This window comes from Akebia trifoliata, chromosome 2 (assembly GCF_017979445.1).
Source record: "Akebia trifoliata isolate Shusen 1 chromosome 2, ASM1797944v1, whole genome shotgun sequence".
Classification (NCBI taxonomy): Eukaryota; Viridiplantae; Streptophyta; class Magnoliopsida; order Ranunculales; family Lardizabalaceae; genus Akebia; species Akebia trifoliata.
In genome coordinates, this window is record NC_141376.1 from 29,281,978 (window position 1) to 29,309,119 (window position 27,142).

General features: G+C 33.4%; 1 protein-coding gene across 2 annotated transcripts; it reads left to right on the top strand.

The window, feature by feature from the left end:
* The first annotated feature begins 1,704 nt into the window (after positions 1 to 1,704).
* On the top strand, positions 1,705 to 26,924 carry GORK (gated outwardly-rectifying K+ channel). 2 transcript variants are annotated; one of them, XM_086432254.1, is made up of 14 exons: positions 1,706 to 2,000; positions 2,149 to 2,396; positions 10,019 to 10,243; positions 10,351 to 10,414; positions 12,816 to 13,155; positions 14,618 to 14,913; positions 16,981 to 17,061; positions 19,038 to 19,136; positions 19,824 to 20,045; positions 20,675 to 20,860; positions 22,757 to 22,832; positions 22,934 to 23,228; positions 26,017 to 26,135; positions 26,581 to 26,924. In XM_086432254.1, exons 2-14 carry the CDS (start codon positions 2,191 to 2,193, stop codon positions 26,838 to 26,840), a joined length of 2,469 nt encoding a protein of 822 aa, XP_086288380.1. In that variant the 5' UTR covers positions 1,706 to 2,000; positions 2,149 to 2,190; the 3' UTR covers positions 26,841 to 26,924. The 2 variants fall into 2 exon arrangements, with proteins under 2 accessions (XP_086288381.1, XP_086288380.1); XM_086432255.1 differs by lacking the exon at positions 26,581 to 26,924 and having other exon boundaries at positions 1,705 to 2,000; positions 26,004 to 26,135.
* Positions 26,925 to 27,142: the final 218 nt, after the last annotated feature.

A 27,142-nucleotide genomic window follows, 5' to 3' on the forward strand; every position in this document is an offset into this window, starting at 1 on the left:
CACGCGATACATTGTACGTGGTTGACACGGCAAGAGCACAGAATTATGGGTCTTTTCTTCGAGATACACAAGGAAAAAGATTTATGATTTTGTGCTCTTGTCACACCAATCGTGTACATGCGTATGATTTGTCACATGTATTCATCATTAATCAACAAATATTTTTCATCTTTTACGTATAATTTTTTATCTTCATCTTTCAATTTTAAGATTCTTTTACTTCAATTTTCAAACTTTAAGGTAAGATATAAGTTTTGATTAAGTAAAAAATTATAAAATTTTAAATTAAATATTTTAGAATTTTTATAAAATGAGTTAAATTTAATTTGAAAATGGAAGATTGTGAATAGAGTTAAATAAGTTAGAGATTGCTTTTACCAAGATTTAAGAATTTGAAAATAAATGATTTAAAAAAAAAATTAAATAGAATTTTTGATAGGTTGTAAATGATGGAATTTTAGATAGAAAAATTTATGATTTTCTACGAAGGTTTAATGCTACATTAGATTGAGTGTAAGGTTAAATAGAAAAAAATCATGGGTGGCGAGAGGAGTAGGATAAAATAATAAATTAGGGAGGTTTAAGGATGTCTTGTTTTAAAATAAAAAAACTAAGGCTATTTAAGTCATTTTAAGTAGTCTAATTTATAAGACTGAGATCAAAGGGCATTTGCTGTGTTCAAGTATGAGGATGTCAAGCAATTAAATCCATAGCCAACTGTAACGTGTCTTATAAATTTCAAAACACCCTACTTTATAATGGAAATGTAAAATTCTCATTTTCTAACAGGAAATAAAGACGTTATATATTTAGAACACGTGGCTATATATTGGTGATTTAACAGCTCCTAGATACCTACGGGTGCTATACGGCTATCCCTCTGAGAAGTAAGAATTACGACTTTGTTAATTGCCAGGATAGAGAATGGTGTGATGTCTACGTGGCGTTTATCAGTAAGAGTTTAAAACACATTGGGCTTCAAATCAAACCATTTTTCTAATAGGGAAATATGGTAGATGACATAAACGGAGATACAAAAGTGACACAATGATACAATGATATATGGTGGCGCGCATATAACCACAGACGTTTTTCTTGTATGTGTGCCACCACATCATTATGTCACCTTTGTGTCACCCATCACGATACTTTTCAATAGCACACGTACTCTTAACTCCGAGGATTTTTTTTTTTTTTACTTCCAATAAACACTTAAATATCGTAATTGATTATAAGAGAAATGAGACACCGTTTTGATTCTCTATTTTTGTGTGTGTGTTATATAAAAAAAGTGTTTGAGTCAATTTGCACGGATCAAATAATTCTTTCTCCCCAAACAAGATTTATCAAATAGGATTTTTAATTTTATAGTTCATGATCACAAACATTAGTAATAGGTGAGAGTCGAACTTGAAATCACAGGGGGAGCACACCCGTGATCCCTGAGGGTTTGGATCTCTATTCCCTTCCTTGGGTAAACGTAATTAAATCAAAATTTTGATAAACATGTCTTAAAATTCCACGTGTCATTTACAAAAAAATCTCAAATCCAACCATCAGAAATAAGGGCTCCAATCTGGTTAAACCTGTTAGAGGTGGGTCCAGATATTTCATATATGAAATGGGCCACGTGGCAACCTGACGACTTTATAAATGTGTTTTTTTCCATCATACTTCGTGTATATAAGCAGATAAGTAGCCGCCACAACATCTCCACGACTCCGTTTCACTCAACTAAAAGGGGAAAAAAATAATCATTAAAATCTCAATTGGTCATCCTCTTTCGGTCTTGCTTGCCTAAATCCCCGCTCTCGCTTCGCTTCGCTGTCTCAACTCAGCGAAAGCGATCTTTTCTAGAGAGAGAGAAAGATGTTCTTGAAGTTTCATCTCTTCATAAAGAGCACGGAAAGCAAGCTTTTTAAACTCTATCGTGATTAATGCTCCTCGTGAACGAAATCAAAAGGTGCTCGTGATCGATCGCTCTTTGCGAAGGTTTTACAGTGAGATTTCTATCTCCTAATTTGATTTATTTCTCTTCTTATTTGATTTACTTCGACAACAAGAGAGGATCCATATTGTTTTTCAAATGTAGATCATAATTGAATAATTTATGATTTCGAGGATTTTGATCTTCAATTAATGTTGCAGAGGCTTTTGATTCCAAAGATTAAATCTTTCAAACTTGATTTGATGATGATAAGATCTGGACAACATGAGGATGATATACAAGAAGAGGAGTTTCAGGTGGAGAAGCTAAGAGATAAGATCCTTTCGTCTCGAGGAAGTCGATTCGATTTGATTACAAACGAGTTAGGGCTTCAGCGGGCTCGGAGACGAATCAGTCGAGAAAACGTTATTAACGGTATCAAGGGATTCGTCATTGATCCTGATAATTGGTAAGCAAATCTCTCTCTCTATAGATATCTTTCTTTCTCTATACACGTGGCATAATGATCTTCGATGTTTTGAGTTGGACTGCCCTCTTTAAAAAATTATCAACGGTTCAGCAAATTGTGGAAATCGATATAGATATTCTATTGCCACACCAATTTTAATAAGAGCACCACAAAGATATATGTTAAATTCGTTTGATATATCAGATGAATTAGTACCCTCTTAGTAAAACAGAGTGTGGCAATAGAATGTCTCAAATCGATATTTTCTGATAATTAAATTGAACGGTTAAAAATGACCAATCTGGCTAACGATTCCTTTTGTCTGTGGACTTTTAACCTCAAATGGAGGGACAAGATAAGAGAAAAAGTACAGTTTTATAGGGATACGGACTTTTTTTTTTGATAGAAATTAATTCAGCTTCACTGGAGCGCCATCCGCTATACACGTGGCTTTCGTTCAGTATCTGGTCCCACGCTCGACACAGATATTTATGATTGAAATCGTTAAAATTTCGAGTTCAAAATAGGAAAGGAAAATATACTAGTTTCAAAATCTCAAACTCTCCGTCAACAGACCAACAACTGGATGAGATAAGAGTATACACCTACGTTAGAAAACCTCAGTTTTTTCTTATGTAAATTTACACTTTTACCCCTACTGATTTGGCGTAATCCTCTGTTGACTCAATAGGCTAAAGGAAAAATTACTTAAAGGACCCTTCATTTAGTAAATTTTTTATTTCTTAACGGGTTTGTATTTCACACCTAAAACAAGACTTTTTATAAAAATAAGATAACATAACCCTCATTTATGAATTTTCATCCCAAATCCATGGATAAAAGTAAAAAAATATATTTTTTAACTGTTTGATTTGTCAAACCTATGATTGAAGTACAAATTTATCAGATTTTGGTTGGACTAATCTATGTTTTAACTATTTTTTTAAAGAATATAGATTAATATAAATCAATTTTATTTTATATCCATTACGGGTTGATGTTGACAAAACGGTCCAATATTATTAGAAGATCCGGTTGAACCATCAGTTCAGTTTGGATTTTGAAACATTTTTTAAGTGTATCAGGAATCAACATAGAATTATGCCAAACAAGAGGGGTGAGAGTGTAATTTATCTATTTTGTCTTTCATATCAACAGTACTTTTTCCTAGTGGGACCCATTCAATTTTAAACTCTGCCGTCCTTGTTCAAGTGAAACCGGCACCCACCTTCACATTCTGTTCCGTTACATGGCGCACCATCACGTGCTGCACGTGTCAATGTTTTTTCTTTTTGAACGGAGAAAGTACGAAATAAAAATAAAATCAGAATTACTGTACCATAAATCTTTAAAAATATAGAATATTCCTTAAGATTCCTGACTGAACCGAAATAAATCTGCTCATTGGATTTCGTATATTAATGGTGGGGTCATGACTATTCTAATGTTAGAAAGAAATAAAAATTTAATTAAAATGGATGCGACTACAATTGGTATTATCGCTAATAAATTATAAAACTATTCAATTAACAACATATCTTAGAGACGCATATTACATGGTGATTTTAATTTCTTGTTTAATAGTAGAAAACCTAAATTTGAAGTGTTATGAATGAGAATGCAAAATGATCAAATGTTACCAAACCAAAACCTTATTTTTGAATAAATCTAGGGTTAGGATTTAGGCATCGTGATGAGGATCTTAGGGTTCATGATCATCCCAGCGTCATGGCTCCTATGTTAGTATACTTATAGATAGAAATGTCAATCATGTTCATTTGAGTTGGGTTAATGTGACTACCTTAGTCATTTTTCCAATGTTACTAAGGTTTGTGGGTCCATGTGAATTACTTGTTATTTGTGGCAACTAAGGATTCAATCTTTGGCCATATCATACATTAAATACATGTAAATAGATGTCTTCGACATGTTATTAGATGTGTGACTTTGCTGATTTCCTAGATGTAAGAGTTTTATATCTTCCCTTGTGCAACACTTGATTGGATCCACTAATCTTACGATGTGCAAACCATCTATTCTAAGATGTATATATATAAAATAATATTACTTTAATAATAGTTTGATGGGTCAACCTTTGATTAGAGTAAAAGAGAAAGAGATTAAATCAATGTTTAAAAATCAACTAAAAAAATATAGATAAAATAGATAAAAGTAATCAAATCATCATGAAGTTAGAGAATCCGAAAAATGCTCTGTGAGACATCAAATCAAGTTTTTTTTTTCTTCTTCTTTATTATTACAGTATGAGATGTCTCGTAATAATTAGGTCTCGTGTCGATGAATGTACGAGCTGTTTTGGTTAGGTTGTCCATCAGACATCATATGAGTTGTTTTCAACAATAATATTATTGTTTTCTTAACTTATAATAATATTAATGATTAATCCGGCTGATCGGACTGGTATTTGTAAAAATGTTTCTTAACAAATTTTAAAATTTTCTGACCTCAGCAAACATATGGTTGTGAAAAGAGGGAAATTTGGGGATACAATTTATTGGGAATCTCTAGAAGCATTCACCTATCTCAACCGTTAGTCTGTTGAATATTAATCTCATACGCATGACTTCTTGAGGCTTGAAATTGATTGATGTTGAAACGGCGCAACTTGTTTTTGAGTCTTTTCATTAGTTCTAGCATAATTGTTGAAGAAAGATTGTCTTAGATTAGAATTCGTTAACACGTGTAACAGTCGTGATTCAATTAATTTAAATAAGGGTTTTGTTAACGTCTGCCCTAAGGGCTAAATAATCCAATTCTACCCGTGTTTTTGGGGTTCATTCCAACAGGTTGAATACTCCAAAATCATGGGTGCTTGGGTTGCGTATTTACTTACTTGTCTCAACATAACAAGTATTATTTTATTTTATATTAATTATTTTGAATGAGTAATAGTATCATCTCATCATTATATTATGAGTAAACATTATAAATCATTGTATTACGAGTCGTGTTTGTGCAAGACACTACGTTGATGTGGAGGTGCGCATAAACCAATAGATACCTTTCACTTTTATCTCGAGGAAAAGGCATCAATGATTATGTGACACCTCCATGTTAACGCAATGTGAAACATGATATCTTGCACAATCGCTTCAACATTTTCTCTTTTTTATATCAACAATGTTCACTCTAACTCGTATCTCCTTATAATAGCATCAGGGAGAGGATGTGTATTACTATCGTGGGCTTTTGCTGTTGTACATTTTATTACTTATTAATATGATTTTATTATTAATTATATTGTATTATTATATATATATAACTAAAATTATTAATTAATGAAAATATGCATTAAAAATATTCAACCATCATCTATTTAAATAGTAATTAGTACCTGGCATGACATGAGCAAACACACATGCATTAACAAATCTATGATTAATATAAGATAACTTTTCTAATCAATTTAAATAAATAATTTAGTTTTATATCATATTTTATCTTTTTAAGGTAATAATAAAGACATTTTTGTACTTAAAATGTTAATTAAGGCTATTTTTTATGTGTTGTATTATCTGATTATTATAGTGAACCAAACATAATAAAACGATATTTTGTAATTTTAAAAGATTTACTAACACATGCCTTTTGTAATTTTATTTATTTTAATAAAAACCTACCTAATAAATATTAAGTTTAAATTAAATATAGGATTTTTTTTGGAAAAATGAAATTTGTTGTCGACCAATCTTACTCCTCTCATCATAATAGTAAAGTAGAAAGATACTTGCCCTAGTCATGAAATCAAAGATGGTGAACATGAGATCTTCTTGTTAACATGGAAAATTTTAGGGATAGGGATCAAGCGCATATACATAAGAGTCATATAATATTGTTTATCATTGAAAGTTCTGGGGTGCTAGGGTAGTAAGTGCGGGTGTTAAGAGTAATTCTAGATTTTCCTTTAAGAAGTTTGAAAAATGTAAATGAAGGTCTTTTATCCCAAGTTTATATAGGGATGAGCTATTCCTCATTTGCAAATCATCTTCTTAAGTATCATTTAGATTGCTCTGAGTTGTAAATTCTCATTATTTCGACTAGGGCTTCAAGTTTAAGGTTGACTCTTAGAACTCATTGGAGAAGTTTGACTTGGACAACATCGAGGATTTAGCTTGAGTGTCACAAGGACGCCATATATCAGAAAGCAAAGTCCATGATGCAAAGATCTAAACAATTTGGGATTTAGACATACCGCTCAACATTTTCGTGAATATTTGAAATATCCCAGTGTTTTCAAACTGATGACATACTCCCTTGACCTTGGTTTCTTCTATGGACTAGAGGCAATCATCAAAATGCCCTTGTCATCCAACTCTAGCCACAAACCCTAGATTTTCTTTCAAAAAATGTATCATCTTCAACCTCTCCTGAAAATATTTTATCATCAACTTCAACTTTAAGATTCTGTATACCCTCATGTTCGTCTTTAAGATTTTGTATACTTCAACCTTCAAATCTCAATGAAAAATATGAGTTTTGGGTAGAAAAATCTAGTATTTTCTCTTAAGTGTTAAGGTGAGATTGGAAATACATGATGCATTGAGAATTCGGGGTGATCTACAGGGGGTTACCTAGAGTTCTTGTGTGCGCTTGAGAACGCCTCGAGACAGTGTTAGTACGACAGCTATACTGTAGCACCCATAGGGCCTCGAGGCTTGATCCGTATCATCTGTATACCCCTGCTTATAGTCCATACGTGGGTCATATGCATGGTATCCTCGAGGACTCCCTATGGGGGACATTGGCTATCCTGTACCCATGTGAGACAAGTGTGTCGTGAGACTCTTGGCCCAAAACCCAGAAGGAATACGTTGTGGGTGTGGGTACCTCTCAACTTATGTTGCATACGCGCGTGTCTTTGAAGCACCAAAGCATTGTGCCATGCGTGGTCCACTAAAGACTTGCATTAGTTGGGCCGCAAACTAGCGCACCGCTAAATCTTTTCGATGTCAGGAGTTTCTTGGCTGGAGTTTAAAGATGAAGGTATCTTGATCATTTTTTTATATAAATTTATGTGAAAAAGGTTGTGGTCAGGGACGTGTCCTCAATTTGAGAACTTGAGGATATCCCAAATATTTCCTAAAATGTAGAGGGGCTTATTTAAATAATTATATAATAAAACACAACGGTTGTCCTCCTTTTTTTATCCCCTCACATAAAGAAGGTTTGAAATTTAATCTTATCATGAATTTTGAGAATAAATTTCAACTTTATTGTCTTTTCTCTTATCCCTTTTCAATAATATCCTAACAACTTTATATACATATATTCTCCCTCTTTTTCAATACTACATTTTCAACTTTATTGCATTTCCTCTTCTGCTCATTAATCCTAAAGAGAATATTCGTGCCGGTAGGTATAAACAAACTACTCATTAATCCTAAAGAGAATGTTCGTGCCGATAGGTATAAACAAACTCTAGTTGGTAATTATGAGACATGGCTTTGGGTTTTGGTGTACAATTCAAATATCGACTTTCTAAATTGCTATTATGACATCTCTCCTTAACTAAGTTATGCAAGGAAGGCAACGAGGTAGGTTTGGGCAGGGTTTAGCTTTACCCATCCCAATCCCAATTATTGTTGTTCACCTTAAACCCGCGATTAGGGTCTAAATTTATCAACCTATCTCTGCCCCTAATAGTATTTCTAAAACCTGCCCCCGCCCTTTAATACAAAGTTTCCTTTTTCTTAGTCAAATTGGCAAATCTCCATTTTTTTAATTAAAGAAAATCCTAATAAAAGATGCACATCCCTAATAGTATTTAAACTCTCTTGAGGGTATATATATTGGGATGGGGTATATCAAAACCATCCCGCCCCCAGATCCGATTCTATTTTTCATTTTTAATACCAAAACTGTGTAAAGATATGAAAACTTGACCCTATAGGGGTGGGTAGGGGCATGGTAAAATTACCATCCTTAAAGGTATCTGTGATAAAATAATAGGAAATGATGGAAATAACCCTTTGCTCTTCATTCTCTCTCCAACATTCATTCATTTTGCAGGAGCCAACTAGCTTAGTTGGTAAAATCTTTGGGTGATGACAGAGACTTAGGTTGGAACCCCGCTAGTACTGAGTTATTGTACTCATTAAAAACAAGCTTACCCAATAAAAAAATATTCCTTCATTTTTCTTTTGAATCTCTCATTCGTTTTTTTCTTCCCTTAGGAGCATTAACATTAGATAAATTTATTGGGCAGACCTATATGTTACAATTTTATTACAAAGACAACCTTACGTCATCAAGTTTGTTATTGAAGAAACATTACTTTATGACTCAGACTAGCATGATAGATGGGCTTGCATGGATTATCAAATTGGCAATCCAACACCATGGCCTTTTAGGTGTCATGGGAATAGTCAAATTCAAAAGAAAAAAAAAACATTTTGAGCTTCGATCAAATGCAAATGGATGGCTACCGAACTCTCAAATTTAAAATTAAAATTCAACGGGTGAAAATTAACTAATTTAAAAAAAAAAAATCCTTTTTAAACTAATATATGGTCAGATGAGTACTAAAGAAAATATTTTTTTAGAAGGGAGGTTTTAGTACATATTTTCAAAATATAGGTCTTTATTGTTATTGTCCCTAGAATTTTATCCTCTACAACAGCATCAGATCATCTTTTTTGATGCCACAAATTGATGCTATTAATGTTAAACAACAAATTAATGACATGGATCCCGACTCCAAGGTTTGCTGGGTAACAAACTTGATAAAGCAAGGTTTGGTAGGAACAAACTAAATAAAGTAAGGTTCTCTTGGAGTTGTCCGAATTCCAAAGGAGATTTTATAATAAAAATGCAACAGTTAAGTCTCCGGGGTAAATATCTCTATTTTTTATTTACTTTTTATTATATATAATAATAACTATATATGAATTAATAAATAAATTTAAAACAATTTAAAACAATTTAAAACCCTAACAGAAAATCTAAGACTCCAAAAAACATTCCTTGAGGGACATCTCAGTTTGCGTTACCCCCAAACATGATCATTTTGGTTGCTCGCACTCTTCTAATAGTCCAATGAGGTCCAGTCCACTGGGCTACTTTTGAAAAGTTCCATATTTTAGAGAACTGCTATTGGCACCTTAGCTTTTACTTATTACACCCAATTAAAATAATAAATAAAGTGTAAATTATCATTTTGTGTGCTGATTACGATGAAATTCCGATTTGGATATATTGTTCATTTTAATTCCCAAAACATTCTTTCCAGCGAATTCGTCACTTTTATAACTAGCAATCTTGTTGATTAAATACTAGCGAACTTGCAATTAGTAATGTTGGAGTATATGTTTTTAATCTTTAATTGGGGTGTGATAAATAATTTAAGAAGTCGAGGTGTAATAAGTAAAAGTTGGGGTGCAGTTAAAAGCTCGTTTTTTATTTTTTGTTTAGGTTTTGGATTTTATATGAACCATGTTATAAAGTTTTGGAATGTTTGGATAGTATGTTTTAATCTTTAATTGCTGCTATGATATATAATTTAAGAAATTGGATGTGATAAGTAAAAGTTGGAGTGATAATAGCATTTTTCAAATACCATTTTGTAGTTTGTAGTAAAATCTTATGAGAACAAATTGTTGCAGGTGGTATCAACTGTGGACCAAGTTCATACTAATATGGGCGCTCTACTCATCCTTCTTCACTCCTGTGGAATTCGGATTCTTCAGAGGTTTGCCCAAACACCTCGTATTCCTCGAGATCGCAGGACAAGTAGCTTTCTTCTTCGACATCTTCGTTCAGTTCTTTCTCGCTTACAGAGACCCCCAGACTTATCTTATCGTCTGTAAACGAACATCCATTGCTCTCCGGTTAATTTCCTCTTCACCCCTTTTTTCCATTAAATTAAGAAAATTACATTTGGGGTTTTAAATTTGAAAATTGTCTGGACTGAAATGATCTTGTTTTCTTATTACAGGTATTTGAAATCGAGTTTTGTAGTCGATCTTCTTGGTTGTTTTCCTTGGGACCCTATCTATAGGGTAATTTTTTCTTTCTTTCTTGTTAATTAATTGCATATATGGAATGGAGGTGATTTAAATTTTCTCACAAATATTTTTTATTTTATTTTATTACCATTCTTTACATTTATTTTCTCTTTCTATTTTTCTTTGTTAGTGTTTAATTAATTGCATATAGGGAGGTGATTTTGTCACGTGCATTTTTTATAGGGTATTTTAGAAATACTTCCCTGTTAAATTGGTGATAATAGGTTTACGCCCTTACAAAATACAATATTAGCTTTATCCCCCTCCACCGTAAGTTAATGTTGCTTTTCTTGATGATTTAAAGGTAAACTTCTGTTTTTTTTTTTTTTTTTTTGAAATGCTCTTCAAATACTTAAATCACTAAATCAAAATTTGGAAGAAAAAAAAAATCATAATTTTACTATTAAATCATCAAGAAAAAGCAACCTTGACTTATGGTCAAGGGAATAAACCTAATATCTCCAATTTAACAGGTGAGTGTTTCTAAAATACCCTTTTTTATACTGCCAAAGAACATTAAATGCATTGCAGGCTCTTTCAGCCAAATTTACCTGTTTGGCTGGATCAAATTCAGGTTCGTGGTTCATTTCTCTGGAGTGACCCTGGTTTGCTAGGATAGGAGGGGTAGGATGAGATAATTCGTTTCTTGGTTGCCTAGTTTGGTTGGCTTCTATATAATTCAAACATGTAAGAGATGTAATAGAAAGTCTCTAAGTTGTTTAATCTTTTACATCAAACGAGATTAGCGGTTAGTAATTAGTAAGTGAAGGCGGGTTTTGAACCCATGTTGTGGGATCAAGTATTAACACTCATAGACTTTAACCAACTTAGCAAGCTGACACCTTTTACATAATGTATAAAAGATATAACTAACTTAAAAGTAAGTTTGGATTCAACGTTCATTTTTCTTTCTTTCTTTTTTTTTTTTTTAAATAAAAGAAGAGAAAATAATGTAGGGTATCCCACCCTCCCTTTTGGGATGGGATCCCTATGGTTGCACGCCCCAACCCCACGGAAGTTTTCCAATGCATGAGAGGGTAAATCAATTAGCCACCCACTTTTGAACACATGACTAGAGGGAGCAAACTTGTTGCTAGTTTTACCACTAAGCAACCCAATGTTCATTTTTTAGTATGCAATGTGGTGAATTTCAAAAGAAAATACATCATATCTGCATCTTCACTCGGTTCATTGAATTCCACAAACCTTACCAGATTGTATTGCAAAACAATGTGTTGTTGATATAGAGTGAATTGGGTAACCCTAATTTCAGCTAATAAAACTCACTCCATTTTCTTGCAATGTAATTTATGTTCATGTTATAATAAAAATTATGTTCATTTCAATATATATATATAAATCCATGACTACCAACTTTTTTGACTGAATTTAGACTCTACACTCTTGGGTTCTGGGTTGCAAAACCAGGTCCTTCAGATACTTCAAGGCCATGTGCACCCATTAACTTGTGGTCTCATTAATTCTCTTCAATGCTTCCTCCGGCGTTAATCTATGTGAGGAGTTGGTTTCACAACCCAACTCTCAGGATTATTGGATCCGATCTCTTCCTTGAACGACTTCAATGAGATGTTAGCATCCTCTACAATCACATTTCTTCCATAAATAGTCCTAAAAAAGTTAACTTATTTTTGTGCAAAAAAAATCAAGGGTTTTGTTGTCATTGTTTAGTGGGATTTTGCAAATATCATGTTTTAAACAGTTATTTACAAAAATTCTATCGGACAATTACAACAAAACCCTGCCTTTTTTGTATTAAAAGAAAAAATAAATAAACTTTTATCGGGAGTTGGGTTGCAAAAGAAACTTTGATGGTTTCATTAGACATTAGCATTCCCCCCTATTTGCATAAACCTTTTCTTTTCTAGTGGAGTGCACGGACCCCATTGTCATAATTCAAATTTTGATCCCATTCATGGACAAAATAGTTCCAAAGATTGCAGATTATACTTCTGTCATCATAAATTCATAGCATGCTTTTGTATACATGCATGGCATTTAGGTTAGGTTTTGTTTATGGACCAATATATATATATATATATTTGTTACAACTTTTCTTGACTTCGCTTGGATGCCATCCATTTTACAAGATCCAATGACATCCGACGTTGTTGTAGATCAAGGGTAATTTTCAACTGTTGGATTTTGTGTTTACACGGTCAACATCTTGTGTCATTTCTTGAGTCAATGGAACCTAACCGTATATCTATATGTATAACAAGAGTATGCAACATTTTTAGGAGCATGCTAATAACTTTTATTCACCATATGAACATAATTTTAAGGTTATCATCCATCATCTCTAAGTATTTCATGAGTTCTCTAGCAAGCCATCCCTCTTTTTGGTAATTATTCTAAGACATTGTGCTCTAATCAGGTCTGTGGGGAAAAAGAAGAAGTGAGATACCTTTTATGGATTAGGTTATGTCGAGTACGCAAAGTGACAGCTTTTTTTCAAACGATGGAGAAGGATATCCGCATTAATTACCTCTTCACCAGGATTGTGAAACTTCTTGCTGTTGAACTCTACTGCACACATACGGCTGCTTGCATCTTTTATTATTTGGCAACCACTCTGCCTGCTTCAAAGGAAGGATATACATGGATAGGAAGTCTAAAACTTGGTGACTACAGTTATTCAAACTTCAGAGAGCTTGATTTAGGAAAGCGGTACTTGACATCACTATATTTTGCTATTGTCACCATGGCAACTGTTGGTAAATTTCTTCCTTGTTAATTTTACCAAAATTAACCACACGTATTGTCTCATGTGATGCCTAATCCAACTCAAGAAGATCAATTGGAAATTTTTATGATAATATTGCATGGTTTACAGGTTAGAAAGTTTTTCATGGAAAATTTGCGAAGAAATCCTAGTTCAGGTGGAAAAAGAAAAACCAAAACCTTCTGGGTTTAAATTTGATATAAATCACTATTAACTTTTGTTTGATCTGATAATTTTTTTTTGCAAACATGTTTGTTGATCTATAACTCCACAGTTTGATATATGTATATTGGTTTCATTAAACTACTCTATGTTGTGTACATATGTCCATTATCTTTGATTCATGGCTCATGATTTAGTTTACGGTTTAGTTGATCTTACCATGCTTGATTCTCCTAGTGATTTTGCATCATCAACTAGGTTTTTTTTCTCTTGTTTTATTTTCTGAAATATTAGATACTTTTTAAATTTCTTGGACTTCACATGACTTGTTTTAGAGTGATTATATACAGTACTAAAATAGATATGGAGTTATTTAGAAATTCTCGAGGAGTTACTGAAGATTGACTGGTCCAATGGGTTCATTGATCTTCACTGATCATGTAAGTTGTGGGAAAACACATGCTTTTTAATGGAAGATGTGGCTCTAGGTGGATTAAATGGATAACATGATTCATATTGCTGGCCGAAATTGTTGGGATAAGGGTTGATGATTGTTATGGCAATGATGATGACGGTGATGATCTATCGCTCAATGAGATTGAAACTGACAAAACAGAAGATGACCCGTGATTTACACATTCTCTGGTGTATAGGACTAGATAAGAAAGTTACAATATGTAATTTTTTCATCATGAAAATCCTCATAATAGTCTTGTGGATTCAAAAGCTTTACTGAGGTTCAAAGAATTAGCACTTAAACAATAGTAAGAAACACGTAGCAAAATCGGAATGTTTGGATCTTGTTTGTAACTGAGTATTAAAAATGGCAAGCGCCGGGTATATTGAATTAGTGCTCCTCAACAAATAATGGGATGGAGATATGATCAAAATTCGCATATAGAAATGGAAAATATGCTGGGAAAAAACAAACATGCTTTGTGGAAAATGATATTGCTTTTGAGTATAGCTCCATTATCTTTACCATATGTCATTTGTTAAGAAGAAACTAATTTCAATGTAAGTATTTATATTTCTGTTAAGTTGCACTAGATTAAATGAGAGATTCTATTGCCACACCAACTTTTGCTAATGCCACCCCAATTCATATGTAAATCACCAAAGAATTAGCACACATCTTGGGGTGGTGTTAGCAAAAGTTGGTGTGGCAATAGAAGCTATCTAAAATACATACTGTATCAAGGAGCAAACATATCTAATCATGGACTGTTTCTATTGTATTGTTCACAATGGGGTACTCAGTTTTGTAATGATTGAGCTATTTTATGCCGCAGGTTATGGAGAAATACACGCAGTCAATATAAGAGAAATGATATTTGTCATGGTTTATGTCTCATTTGATATGATTCTTGGAGCTTATCTGATTGGTAACATGACAGCACTAATTGTAAAAGGATCGAAAACAGAAAGGTTTAGGGATAAAATGACAGATCTGATCAAATATATGAACAGAAACAAACTTGATAAGGATATTCGTAACCAGATCAAAGGTCACGTGCGCTTACAGTATGAGAGCAGCTACACTGAGGCTTCTGTTCTTCAGGATATTCCAATCTCTATTCGTGCCAAGGTATAAAACTCTTTATACTTGGTTTCTCTCTTTTCTTCCCTCTTCTGATTATCCATTAATATGTTTCGAGACAATGTTTTTCTGCAGAAGCATAATTTTTCACGATCTGTTTTGCCAGAAATTTGATGGCCCAATTTATTGAATTTGGTTATATCCATTTATTTTTAGGTGGTGAAAAAACGTTAAACTGATAAATATTGCTCTAGATTAATGGTTTTTCTGAATAACATGTGTTTGTTATTGAATTAAATGTACTAAAAAGAGACCTAAGCTCCTTTATACAGAGGAAAGTACACAAATAGTTTGTATGCAATAAGGGACTAAACCCAAACATACTAAAAACTACACTTAAATTTTCTATCACAAACACGAGTCACATGTCACATCTTCAACACTTCCTCTCAAGTTGAAGCATAAATGATAATGATGCCCGACTTGCCAACAATCACCTGTAATGCTTAGTGGACTTCAACAGTTCAAAGTGTTGGTCAAAGTAGAAAGAAAAGGGAGAGATTCATTTGCATTAGAACACCCTAAGCTATTACAAGAAGAGAATGAGCTTATATAAGAATACCCCCAAAAAAGGAAACGACTGAAATACCCTTACAAACTCTAAGTATCGAGAGTTTGTCAAGAAGAAAGCGAAAGCGAAAGCGTTGAAAGGTAAAGCAGAAAACTTAGCAAGTTTGCAACTACTACAATCTGAAATATCACGAGTTCGTAAATTTCCCAAAACACCAGTAGAAGTGAAGATCGTTTTGCTGCACAGTGGCATAGGTGTGGAACCCGACACGGAAAAAACTTCATTCCAAATTGAAATGAGAATAATATGATCATGTTATTAATTACACCTTATTATGTAAAACACTTGCTTAAATGAACACTATTAAGTACTATAATGTGTATTTTTAAATATGTATGAAAATGAATAGATTACTAATGTATATAATAATTGGAACAAGGATGTTTGTATGTGCGTGCTTACATAAACATGCTAACATGCTTAAAACAGATTAATATACCTAATCGATCCTATTTTTTTTACTTATAAATCAATATGATATGTAACTGAATAACTCTTATTATTTCTACTATTTTTATAAATTTTGTTAATAATTTTAGAATATTTTTTTTTAAAAAGAATGTTAAGTTTTACTGTTTTTTGACACGCTTCTGTAGAAATGTTGCACTATTTTATATTAAATTTGATCATCTCGGTTGAAATTCATTGTCAATTGAAACATTTGTGAAATGAATAGTTATTCCACTGAGATATATTCAAAAAGTAATTTTAGGTTAAATTTCGCATGGAATCTTTTGGAAATGGAAACATTTTATATTTCATAGAAATATGTTGAAATTTTACTATGATGTTAGCTAAGAGTTCAAAATATTGAGTGTAATTTTGTTGGTGATATTTGTCTTTATTTTTCTCTGAAATAAAGCTCTTGGAAGTAGGAACTTAGTTAGGTGGCCGACTATTGAAGCAAAAGAGTAGTGGATGAACAAGGGATGAACAACTTCTTCTGTACTTCGGTAAATGTTTTACATATTTAGAGAAAACTTAATGGGAGAAGATGGTCGGCTAGCAACAATCAATGAGAAGAAATTGGGGTCTTCTAGATGTTCTCAACATAGGTCAATAAGAGCATTTGAATCCATGTCTAACCCTTTGAAGCGCCATATATTTGTTTTTATGGATCGATAAAAAGGATGAAAGAATAACATGCTCTTATTGTGCTTGATTTTTGTAGACTATCTGGAAATTGGACATTGACAAACGTGTAGAGATTATTCTTTCTTTAGATGTCCTGATAGGTTCTATAATTCCGAATATTGCTAAATTTCTTATGGTAGAGAAATCCTGCCTTAAGGTTTTGCTATGTCACCCTATTTTGAAAGAAACTTATATTTGTTCTCATCATCGGCTCAGCTTTCCCATTGTACTAGAAAAAACATTGTTGACTTAGCCTCTTGTTTTACCAAAGATAATTGCTGATTTTTTTTCTTATCTAACTATGTGTTACTATTGCCTATTGTATCTAACAAATAGATTTTTGTTTGCAGATTTCACAACAGTTATATAAATCAGACATTGAAAATGCTTCTATTTTTAAAGGATGCTCACCGGATTTGATCAATCAAATTGTAAGTCATCCCCCAACCCCAAAAGAAGTACATTGAAATAAGATTGATATGTATGCATATTACCTTCTGTAAGTCTTAATTTTTTATTTTCTTTAACTATTTCCTATGCATCCATGTGTTTGATGTGTCCAGACAAGGATTTGTACAGATAAAAAGTGAAGCAATAATGCCTGTATTTCGTTTCTTTTCATACAGTGCTTGTGATTTTTTTTTTTTATTTATTTTTATTTTTGTATTTGGTCATTTAAAAGTAATCAGGTTTAAAATTTTGGTACCCTTGATCATTGAAGTTCTTCTGCCACTGGTACAAAATGTTATATTTATTTCATTCAGACCTTATGTAGATGTTGTATGCATAGGTGTTACTAATTTCTTTTAAGAATATAGAATCGTAAAATGTCTTTTAAACAAATCTTTCTAGGGTAAATATTCTCAAGAATTTTTTTCCAAGTTTCTATCTAGGGTCCAAGATTCTGGGATCTATACTTGAAGTTGAGGAATTGAGTATTGTAACACTATTTTCCAGGTTTCTCACACTGAATTCTTCATGCATGGCTTGTTGAAAATTTTAATTTTTTCTTAGACTTGGTACAGGTAGGATACATACATTAAACATTTTTTAACATGAAACTTTCTAAAGATCCTAAAGAGGCACTAGAAACCTATACATTCTTCCTCTCATTTTTTCCTCTGAAACAAAATTTTCTACTTACGGTAATGTATGAACTTGGAAACATTAATGAAGACAGTTCATTTATGCAAAATTTCTTCACAAACAAAAGAGCAAGCCCCCTAGGAGAGTGTTTCAATTTTCAAATCGTCTTTGTTAGATGTTTTGAATAAAAAGTTACAAATAAGAGTTTATTACCCTTTGAACAAATTCTATTGACACTTAACGTGCAATCTAATGCGCTACAAGAACTTGAGAAATTTCATAGAAATGAATCAAATGATAGTCAACAATATACCCCGAATAATAAAAGTTTTAGGTCTTTCCCATTCTTTATTCTACGTGTAACGTATTGCTCTATAATGCATGAGTGTAACTTAGTGCCCTTTTGGAATGCTACTTTATGCAAAAACAATCTGGGGTGTTTAGAATTGTTACAATGCTCAACATGAAATTATTAATTTTGAATAAAACCCCAGGTTGAATTATATAAATGAATTGTTTTTTTTTTTTTTTTTTCTATCTTGATTCTCAATGAACCCTATAAGTTTTGCTATTTGTATGAAAACCATGGGTGTGTTTGAAAACAATTAGTTGAATGTGAGAGTTGGATTTTCATGAGTTCAACTCTCTAAAGTTGAACTTGTGAAAGTTGAGGGAGAAAGTTAATTTCAACTTCTATGTTTGGTTGCCTTCTGAATTGAGGAGAAATCCAACTCCTAAACAAAATCTTGCTCTTGATTCTCTACTAGAAAAATGAAAAATAACAAAAAGGAAGGATTGGGCATAAAAAACCTAGGGTTATGTTTTGAAGATCTGTGTTGGTTAATGACAGGAGATCAAGAAGAAGGAGAGAGAGAGAGAGAGAGAGAGAGAGAGAGAGAGAGAGAGAGAGAGAGAGAGAGATTACCTGATTTTCCTTAGTGATGAGGGACTCTGAGAGGGTGTTCGAGTTGAGAGTTGTGAACTTTCATTAATTTGGATGGAAGTTGAACCACGTAAAAATTGAGAGTTAAGATAGTTGGAGAGTTCTTAACTTGAGTGAGTTGAGTCTTTCAGACATGCATTTTAAACCAATTCATGTGAGTTGCAAACTTTCAACGTTAACTGGTTGTTGTTAAACACACCCTATATCTTCTTCCCAAGGCTCTACCTCAAGTTCTTAATTATTTTCTATCTTCTAGTATCATGATAATGTTATATATCCTAATCTTAACTTTTACTAGTATATTTGAGATATGAACTAGGAATATAGCTTCCTATTAATTGAACCAAATTCATTTCACTCATTCTTCTGATCTAGCAGGTGATCAAACTCCACGAGGAATTTTTTCTTCCCGGAGAAGTGATTATGGAACAGGGTGACGTAGTAGATCAACTTTATTTTATTTGTCATGGTGTGCTGGTTCGTATCATTTATCTTCTCATCTACACTATTTTTGTCACTTTCTTTGTTATGAGTATCTTAAATTTCATATTTTTTCCTTTTTGCCAAGAAGCATCACATCTTTTTTGTTGAGTGTATATTTTCCTCCACTCTCGGTGTGTCATACCCCAGTTAAGCCCCGTGACCTTCTTTTATTCATAGTTCTCACCCCTCTCCAACAGATCGGCCTTTTGGAGTAGTTGGTTGGTTAACATGGTAGTATAGTGCTAGCTAGGTTTGTATAGGCCATGAGTTCGATTCTTTACATTTTTATGGGTGAGGGTAGTATTGAGTGTATACTTTCCTCCACTCTCAGATGTGTCATACCTCAGTTAAGCCCTGTGACCATCTTATATTCATAGTTTTCTCCCCTCTCTGACAGATTTGTCTTTTGGAGTAGTTGTTTGGTTAACATTTTTATGTAGTGGATACTAGGTCAATCTATGTGTTGATTTTCAATGTGATAAATGACAAAACTCTGTTCCCAATGTTCACCTTAGACAGTATCACTTATTCGAAAGGCAAGCTATGCCTTGAATATGTGGAATTGCTTATTAAAGGGGGGAAAAATTGTGGAATTTCTTTAATGGACTTTAGCATTCAAATATATGCAGATACATGAGGAAGTCAATGACTCTTATTTTACAAAGATGTTTTCCTGTATAGGAAAAGGTGGAGATAGGGGATGATGGATCAGAAGAGACTGTTTCAACTCTGCAACCTGGCAGCTCTTTTGGGGAACTTTCCATTCTCTGTAATATAGCCCAGCCTTATACAGTTCGTGTTTATGAACTATGTAGGCTTCTGCGAATTGATAAACAATCTTTCACTAATATCCTAGAGATTTACTTTTCTGATGAGCGGAAGATCTTGGGCAACATTTTAGAGGTAATTTAAACATGGCATTTATGGATAAACTTGTTGTCTATGTGAAGTTTGTGCCATTTGTCACCCATGCGAATTAGGGCATAAAATGGGCTGGGTTTGTTTTGCAGGATATGAGTATATCCATATTCGGATCCGATTATCGAATTAGGACTTAATTTCGGACCGTTCAACTTTTTTTTTTTTGCTACATTTCTTTTCTAATTGCTATACTATTCAATTTTACCATTATCATTCTTTTATTTTATGAGGAATTCATGTTATATTAAAGTAGTTAAAAAAAGATAATTTAGAAAAACATAAAAATATAATTTTCTCAGCAATATATCATTCGGATCTAGGTGGATATAGGGATGGATACATATCCGACCCGGGTCAAGGGACATCAACCCATATTCGATCCATATTTTGTTTGGATCTACTCCAAGGGTCCAAATTCGCTAAATTTGGATTCAGATCACTTGGATTTTGGATAAAATCCGACCCATTTTATTCCCCAATGTGAGCTCTTAACAGGGCATGGTAGTATTCGGCAAACAGAAATAAATTATAAAGAATATTTTATTCCGATTAAATTGTTTTTGAAAATGAGCAATTCTATATTAGAAGTATAACAGTTTATCGATTGACAGGGACAAGAATCTAATAGTATCAAGAAACTGGAATCGGATATAGCATTTCACATTGAAAAGCAAGAAGCAGAGCTTGCTTTGAGGGTAAACAGTGCTGCTTACAATGGGGATTTGTCTCAGCTGAAGAGTTTGATTCGAGCTGGAGCAGATCTCAATAAGACAGATTATGATGAAAGATCACCTTTGGTATGAAATATGCTCAATGTCTTGTTCAGTAACATTGTTTTTATGCATCATACAATAATGGGACTGCTATAAACACGAATGGACATATTTATGTGATTCGAGTATCAATGGAACTATGATTTGTCGTGGTTCACTTGTTGAACTATTTCTCCTTATAGAGTATTTGTGCATACAATCATTCCTGGATTTTGGTTTCTAAATCTAGTGAGGCTAACGAATAAATGCGCCAGGATTATACAAGATCAGTTACTTTCTTTGATCTTTTACTTCTGGCAGACTGTCCAAACAATTTGACTTTGTAAATGAACTAGATCAATAGCTCGGTGGATTTATGCAAAATAATTGGGCAGTATATGTAAACATAGAAGTGCTTCTTATGGCATATATATCACAGTAGCTTATAAGGGTAGGCTATACATCACAGTAGTGTTTCTTATGGCATCTATATATATATACAAAACAAGTCGGCGTTTAGAATCGACTGAGAGCTAACTGACAAATATTATTTCAGGAAGAAAGCTAGGTCTGCTGCCGTGGTGCTCTGAGTCTTAGATTGCTTTTTCTTCTGTTGGTTTGAATTCTGAGGTCCTTTAATCACTTATCAACATTGATTAAACAAGTATCAACTTGAAAATCCTTTTTGTTTTTATGCATCTCATGTCCCAAAACACTTTTTTTTTTTTTGATAAGTATCCCAAAATACTTTCTATCATCAATTCTTTACTTGCTGTAGAAACTAATGCTAGAGATCATTCCACTCTTTTCTTCATTTTCTTGAAGGTAAATTACTTTTCTTCTTCCATTGTTTTGTGGTATTTGCATTTGTTTTTCCTAGGTTTATGTTGAAGAATCTATTTTGTCATTCATGATTTGATTACCTAGGTTGTATCTTGCATGTACTCTTGTAGACCTAGCTCTCATTTGTCTTCTACAACTTCGGAGAAAACACCATTGTAATAGGGATAATTATCAATCCAATTTTACATGATTCCATGAAATCATATATTAGGTCTATTAAAACTTCATTGGAAGAAACATTAAGCAGAGAACATTTTTCTCTGCATGCAGATTGCATGTGCATATCTGCCAAGGCTATGAATTGTGAACATCAGTTGATAACTGATGCTAGTTGTGGGTGAATATTAGAGGTTTCTGTCTTACAAAGGTCGTCCCATATTCTTGTATGTTCATGTCCATAAATTTTTGTCATTATGTTAGAATGGTGCAAATGCCGACAGATGTTTGATAAGTCATTTCCTCTTTTTATATTTATTTGAAATTGGAAAGGTTCTGGCATAATTCTAGTTCGTTATTATTTATTCTTTTCTTTACAATTTTCTCAGACTAACCCATCTTTTGAGGTATATACATATATAGGGGCAGCATCAACAAACCACTAAAAACTCATGCTTTTTGTCCTATATGGGTTAGAAGTTTCGGAATGGGCTGATTTTTGGTGAGGATCATCCTCACCATAGAGATCATCTTCACCAAAAATCAGCCCACTCCGAACCTTCTTACCCCAGTTTACAGGTTGAAGAATCATGGACAGTCCATTTTTTTTGTAAACGACTTTTGATGGGGTTAAAGTTTCAGAATAGGCTGATTTTGGTGAGGATGATCTCTATAGTGAAGAGATTCTCACAAAAAATCGGCCCATTCCGAAACTTCTAACCCATATAGGATAAAAAGCGTGGCTTTTTTTGAGGGCTGGTGATCCTTTCCCATATATATATGTAGATTGTTAGTTGGTCCATCTAGTTCTTTAACTTGAGATCAGAATATTAACTTATGGTAGTTTTGCATGCGGAAAGTTTGTCAATTTTACTATTCTTTAACCAGTACTAAAGGATATACATACATGACTTTTTTGAAAGAACATTTTGTTTTCAACAGCATCTTGCAGCATCGAGAGGATATGAAGATATTGCGACTTTCCTTATTCAAAAAGACGCAGTCATTAACATTAAAGGTGAGATATTTATAGTTGCCTCATTGTATTCATGCCCTCATGGATTTTTGACATTATTTTGACTTGATAAATTTATTTACTGATAAATCCATGTCAATTAGATAAATTTGGGAACACACCTTTATTTGAAGCAATCAAGAACGGACATGATCGAGTGGCGTCTTTACTTGTCAACAAAGGAGCAACACTAAATATTGATGATGCTGGTAGTTATCTATGTATGTCTGTTGCAAGGGGGGATTCCGATTTCCTGAAAAGGGTTTTGGACAATGGTGTAGATCCAAACTCCAAAGATTATGATCACAGAACTCCCCTTCATGTTGCTGCCGCAGAGGGGTTGTCTTTGATGGCAAAGTTGCTGTTAGAAGCTGGGGCAAGTGTTTTCACGAAGGACAGGTACAATTTGAATATTCCTCGTATTAGTTAGATAAGATTTTTTTTTTTTTTCTTTTGTAGCTAAAGATGAGTCTTCTTCCATTTTTGCATTCCATTTAAATCCTAGTAGAATAAGGATGTTGCCTTCAAATTTATAAACATTTGTGATCCATCTTTCTTGCAGTTTTTTTTTTCTTCTTCATATTCAAGGTTTCGAACTCATGTTTCCTTGTTTAGATCTTTCAGTTTGTATGGTATGATATTTTACTATCTCGTTTCATGTAGATATTGATTCAACTTACTTGTTTCCTACTGCCTTTCGAAGTGTCATAAGTTTTGTGATTGATTTTGTTATGCTTATGATGGCTTCATTTGTGTACACATCTTCATATTTTTCATTGAGTCCCTTGTGGTGTCTAAATCAGTTATTGGTTTCCCAAAGCTATGTTACTTCTTCCTCGTCGCATAGAACATAAATTAAGATTTTGCAGTAGGTTTTGAGGAGTTCTTCTCAAAAGATTTTTTTTTGTGTGTGGAAACTATCATATTACATTTGGATATGTGCCCTTGTCCATATAAACAATTTGTTATGCAACCTTTAGAGGGGTGGGGGAACTAACACTTTTATACTATATTAAGATATTTAGATATTAAGATAAGATAATGCTGTTGTGACCTCACAGTCAAAGGATACTTGATGAGGACATCATTGGGTCATTTGGTCCATTTTTATTACATATATTACAATAAGGGGTTAGATAGCCAGTACATTAGTTAGTATTTATTTTTTTTTATTTAGGGGTATTTTGGGTCATTTAGGTATTTTATTTAATTGCTGGAAATTATGTTTTAATATTGGTCCTTAATTGTTTTAATGGTTGAGATTAGATTAGGGTTGTTGTAAAGATATTTTTTCAGATTTAGTACTATGAGAGATTAAATAAAATTTACAGGTTTTTCCTAAGATCCAGAGATTGGATGTGTGGTGTGACGGCATTGTTCTTCTTGGTGTGATTACAAAGTAATAATCCTTTATTTTCATCTTCTTCTCTACCTTCTTATTTCTTTTTATATCTAATTATTGCTGCTCAATTATTCCAAACCTTACCTTAACCCTCTTAGACCCTCCTAATCCATCAAGAAACCCTACCTTACCTCTACTTTGCTACCCTTGCAGTACAACTCAATTAAACTAAACCCCTCCTAATCCTAACCACAGCCTCTACCATCCCCATAAACCTTTACCCATTAAGTTAATGTGGTTCTCTTTAGAAAATCATTATTGTTAGGTTCTTTAAATGTTCAAATCCTACCTTAATTTCAAAATTTCGTAATTACCCTTTAAATATAGCCAATTGACTTTGTTGGAAATCAAAATCCTCCACAGTAGCCAATATTTGCGAGTAGCCCTGTAGGATTGTAACTTAGCCTAGGAATCATTTTTAATTACTTATTATTTTTTCTTAATAAGCTCTGGTTGTAGTAGTTTATTTTATGGATTTCATTGTTCTTAGTAATTACTCTTGATCCCAGAATCATCATCTTAGGTTAAGTTTGCATCATCCTGCATCGATACTTAGTGACTCTTGCCTCAGAAAGCCATGTGACACTCTTTTGGGTCCATTGACACTATTTATGCAAAAAAAAATTCATGGGCTTGAAACTAAATGTCTTACCCATGGGCTTGGCCAACGATAAATGCTCAATCTGACGGTTATGTATTTACCTATCAGAGTGATTTTTGGCTTGTAGATCACTGTCCTCTTCACCACATCTCCAACCATTCAGTGCTGTCGTGTACTCTTGAGGCTAACTCCATCTAGTTGGGAATTACCTTCCATTGTTGTCAAATTTGTGTTGCTCTCTGACATAGTTGGTGTTTCGGGCTTTCTCATTTTCGGTTAGACATCGTGTCTCCTCTTGTATCATATTAGATACGATATGTTTATTGTCTCTATAAATATAGTAGTTAGTTAAATAATCCACATGGCATAATATGTATATTGTTCAATTTTCTTCATAAAACAAATTTCCAGTCCTCTGTGAACGATCCCATGACAGATTTATTTATTTATGGTGGTAAATTCTAACATTCTTCTTGTAATTCATGTTGTTTAGTAGACTTTTTACCCATGTGATTAATAACCCAAAGTTTAAAAACATGGCATTTCTTCTTCGTTTGACATTTTAATTAGGGATTCGGGTGACAAGATATGCAGCTGTGAATGTGAACATCTCAATCTTTCATTTTAAAATTAATTGGTGCTTTTGCTTCTCAATATCGTCTTTGTTTCAAAATTTCCAGTCCCCACCTTTCATTTCAATAGAGGGCTATTTGGAGTCTAATTCTCTTTAGGATTTGTTTGGCCATCTGGAAAGAGAGGAAAATATAATTTTGTCCTAGCATTTTAGGCCTTTAAAGAATTTAAAGGGCCCTTTCTTTGAGGACTTCATTTGTAGCTAGGTCTCTCGAACTCCTTTCTTTACTAATAAAATTGTATATTTTACATAAATTAATAGAGCTTCTATTACCACACCAAGTTTTACTAAGAGCACCCCTAGATGTATGCTATGATATCATGTGAATTGTTGAGCTAGTATTAGTAAAGTTGGTGTGGCAATAGAATCTCTAGAAAAAATAAATAATCTTTCATTTCAACTGAAACTATCAAATTGCATTTGCATAAACACAAGGGAGTGAATCTGATGATATTGAGGATTGGATCTTAACTCGAAATGTGTGTTTGATTAGTAAAAAAAATTCAGAAAGGGTTTTTTTTATGATATTTTGGTTAGTTTTGGTGTACAGATGGGGCAACACTCCACTTGATGAAGCCCATTTGAGTGGAAACAAGAACATGATTAAGCTATTGGAAGATGCAAAGTCTGCTCAAATGTCTGAATTTGATCGATCTCAAGAAATTCAAGGTATTTATATTTCCAAATTCTATCAACTCTTAAACATCTTCTTGTCTGTCTTCATAAAACATCTGATTCTTAACTGAGATGATCTTCTTCAGTTCCTCTTTTTTATGAAATGCAGTCCATTCCACTTTAAATAGTGAAACTGGTAGAACAACAATTGCAGCATGGCATTTCTTTTTCTTCTAGGGTAATGCTAGAGTGACTTCCTACGACACTGAGCTGATGTGGAGGTGTGCACTCCACCCCACCATAGAAGCTTTTCACTTGTATCTCGAGGAAAGCATCTATGGGTCGTAGGAAGTTACTTTTGGAGTATATGGGGAAGGCTGCCTATTATGTCTAAATTGCCCCATTCTTTTGTATGTTCTTTTTAGCACCTTTAATTAAACTCACTCACTCATGTTTCTTCAGTTAATTAATATCAGCAGCAATTTTTGTTGTTTCACAGATAAAATGAACCACCGAAGGAAGTGTACGGTGTTCCCCTTCCACCCATGGGATGATCCCACAGAAAAGAGAAGAGCAGGAGCAGGAGTCGTGTTGTGGGTCCCACAGACCATGGAAGAACTCATCAACAACGCAGCAGAGCAGCTAATAAGCGGCCGCTCACGTGCTGATTCTTGCATTATTGTATCAGAAGATGTCGGTAAAATCCTTGACGTAGACTTGATCAATGATGGCCAGAAACTGTATTTGGTTGATGAATGATATTTAATGGTTGTAATTTAACAATTTGGGCAATTAATAATTAAATTCTACGTAAACCAGTATCCAGAAAAAAAAGAAAAAAAAAAAAAAAAGGCAAAGGGGAGTTCTAATTTCCAAGTATATATATATATAACATGGCAAAGAAAAACACCTAGTGCCCACATTGTAAATCCGCCCCTGGATTCAAGTTGGGGAGAAGTGAGATTTTAGATTTCTTTATCATAATAGATTACCAATTGGGTATTTTCCGAACAGCGCCTGGATACTTCATTTTATTGGTCCGACCAAGCCAGTCATAAATT